Raw genomic sequence first — 1,249 nt, 5'->3', positions numbered from 1 at the left:
CACAGTGAGGGAGCCGGGACAGCTTTCGCGAACGGATGAACTGAGCACTCGATGCATCACTGCATTGACGAAGTTCTTCTCGCGTGTGAAGTCCCGCTGTGTTGCCGCTGATCTTCTTGGATCTGCTCAGGTCTGGCGGGCAGTAGGTGGAGACGAGCTCTGGCGGGCAGCGAGTAGTGTGGCGCTCTGGTGGAAAGTGAGTGGTGTCGAACTCTGGCGGGTAGTGGGGTTGTCGAGTGCTGGCGTGTAATGGGATGTCGTAAGTGTTGCCGTAGTGGAGATACTGAGCTACAAGTCGATTGCTACCAGGCCTCTATCCAGATATGATACTAGCATTGATGAGTATATCTTAGCTGCCCTGATTCTACTGTTGATGGTGGCGGCCGTCACTGCAGTGTAGGAAGTGACCTTGGACGTGCATGACTCCTGTTGGCGCGATTGGTGCGGTAGGGCGATGTGGTAGCCGTCAAGTTGACCCCACATGATCTCATCGGCAGGCTGGATGGGACACCATACCCCGAACAGAGCCGACCCAGTAGAGCTGTGTATAAGCTTTCACGATGAAAGCCCTGTCGGGTATGAACTCTGACCGAGCATATTCACCGTACCAGCTGCTACTCGGAATGGTGAGCTAATGTCGGCGGCGGCGACATGCCTGGTCTCTGATGCGTGGGACCGGGTGTGTTACACCGGCTGAAAGAGGCTCAACATAATCAACGTCGGTCGACGAGTCGTGTTTGCGTGAGGAACGACGATAGGTTGGTGAGTTCTCCAGCAATTCGTGGCCAATTGCAGAATGAGCTGCCCCATTCGAGTGGTGCGACAGCAAAACGCAGCGACCGAAACGGGAGAGTCCACTCTCCGCATGAATGTCGATGGCAGAGGAGACGGAGCTGCAGGACCGTGAATGCCTCTTTTCGATGCTGTTGAGCGGTCCAATTGACCATGAACCGTCGTGGGTCGAAGCAATCGGATGGCCTTTGTGGTGTGTGGGGCTTACACTCCATGCCTTCAATACTGCGTGAGTACTTCTACCCGCGCAATCGTAATGCTGTTTAAGCAGATACAGTCCTAAGAAAAGAGCGGTACAGATGCCCCAAGCAGCCGAACTTGCTCATGTAGCGAAACGTCGTGTGCTATGATTGGCTAGGCAGCTTCAATTTTGCAAAGGTTTGCGTACCACACCAACTATTACGTTACAATCCAAAAATGGATAATTTGATATTATCTATCACATCCAAATAATCTG

At 52.9% G+C, this 1,249-nt stretch overlaps 1 protein-coding gene across 1 annotated transcript in view; it reads right to left on the bottom strand.

Moving 5' to 3' along the window:
* Positions 1 to 126: 126 nt before the first annotated feature.
* PITG_13566 (glycoside hydrolase, putative) overlaps positions 127 to 1,249 on the bottom strand; it is a gene marked incomplete at both ends in the record, with an annotated part of 2,458 nt that continues 1,335 nt past the window's right edge. Inside the window, 3 exons of the mRNA XM_002899723.1 lie at positions 127 to 288; positions 409 to 541; positions 1,090 to 1,136. Coding sequence (XP_002899769.1) covers positions 127 to 288; positions 409 to 541; positions 1,090 to 1,136 — 342 coding nt within the window. The remainder of the gene's footprint in view (positions 289 to 408; positions 542 to 1,089; positions 1,137 to 1,249) is intronic.

This window comes from Phytophthora infestans, genomic scaffold (genome assembly GCF_000142945.1).
Source record: "Phytophthora infestans T30-4 supercont1.29 genomic scaffold, whole genome shotgun sequence".
NCBI classification, from domain to species: domain Eukaryota; phylum Oomycota; class Peronosporomycetes; order Peronosporales; family Peronosporaceae; genus Phytophthora; species Phytophthora infestans.
This window is presented reverse-complemented; position numbering and strand designations above follow the sequence as displayed.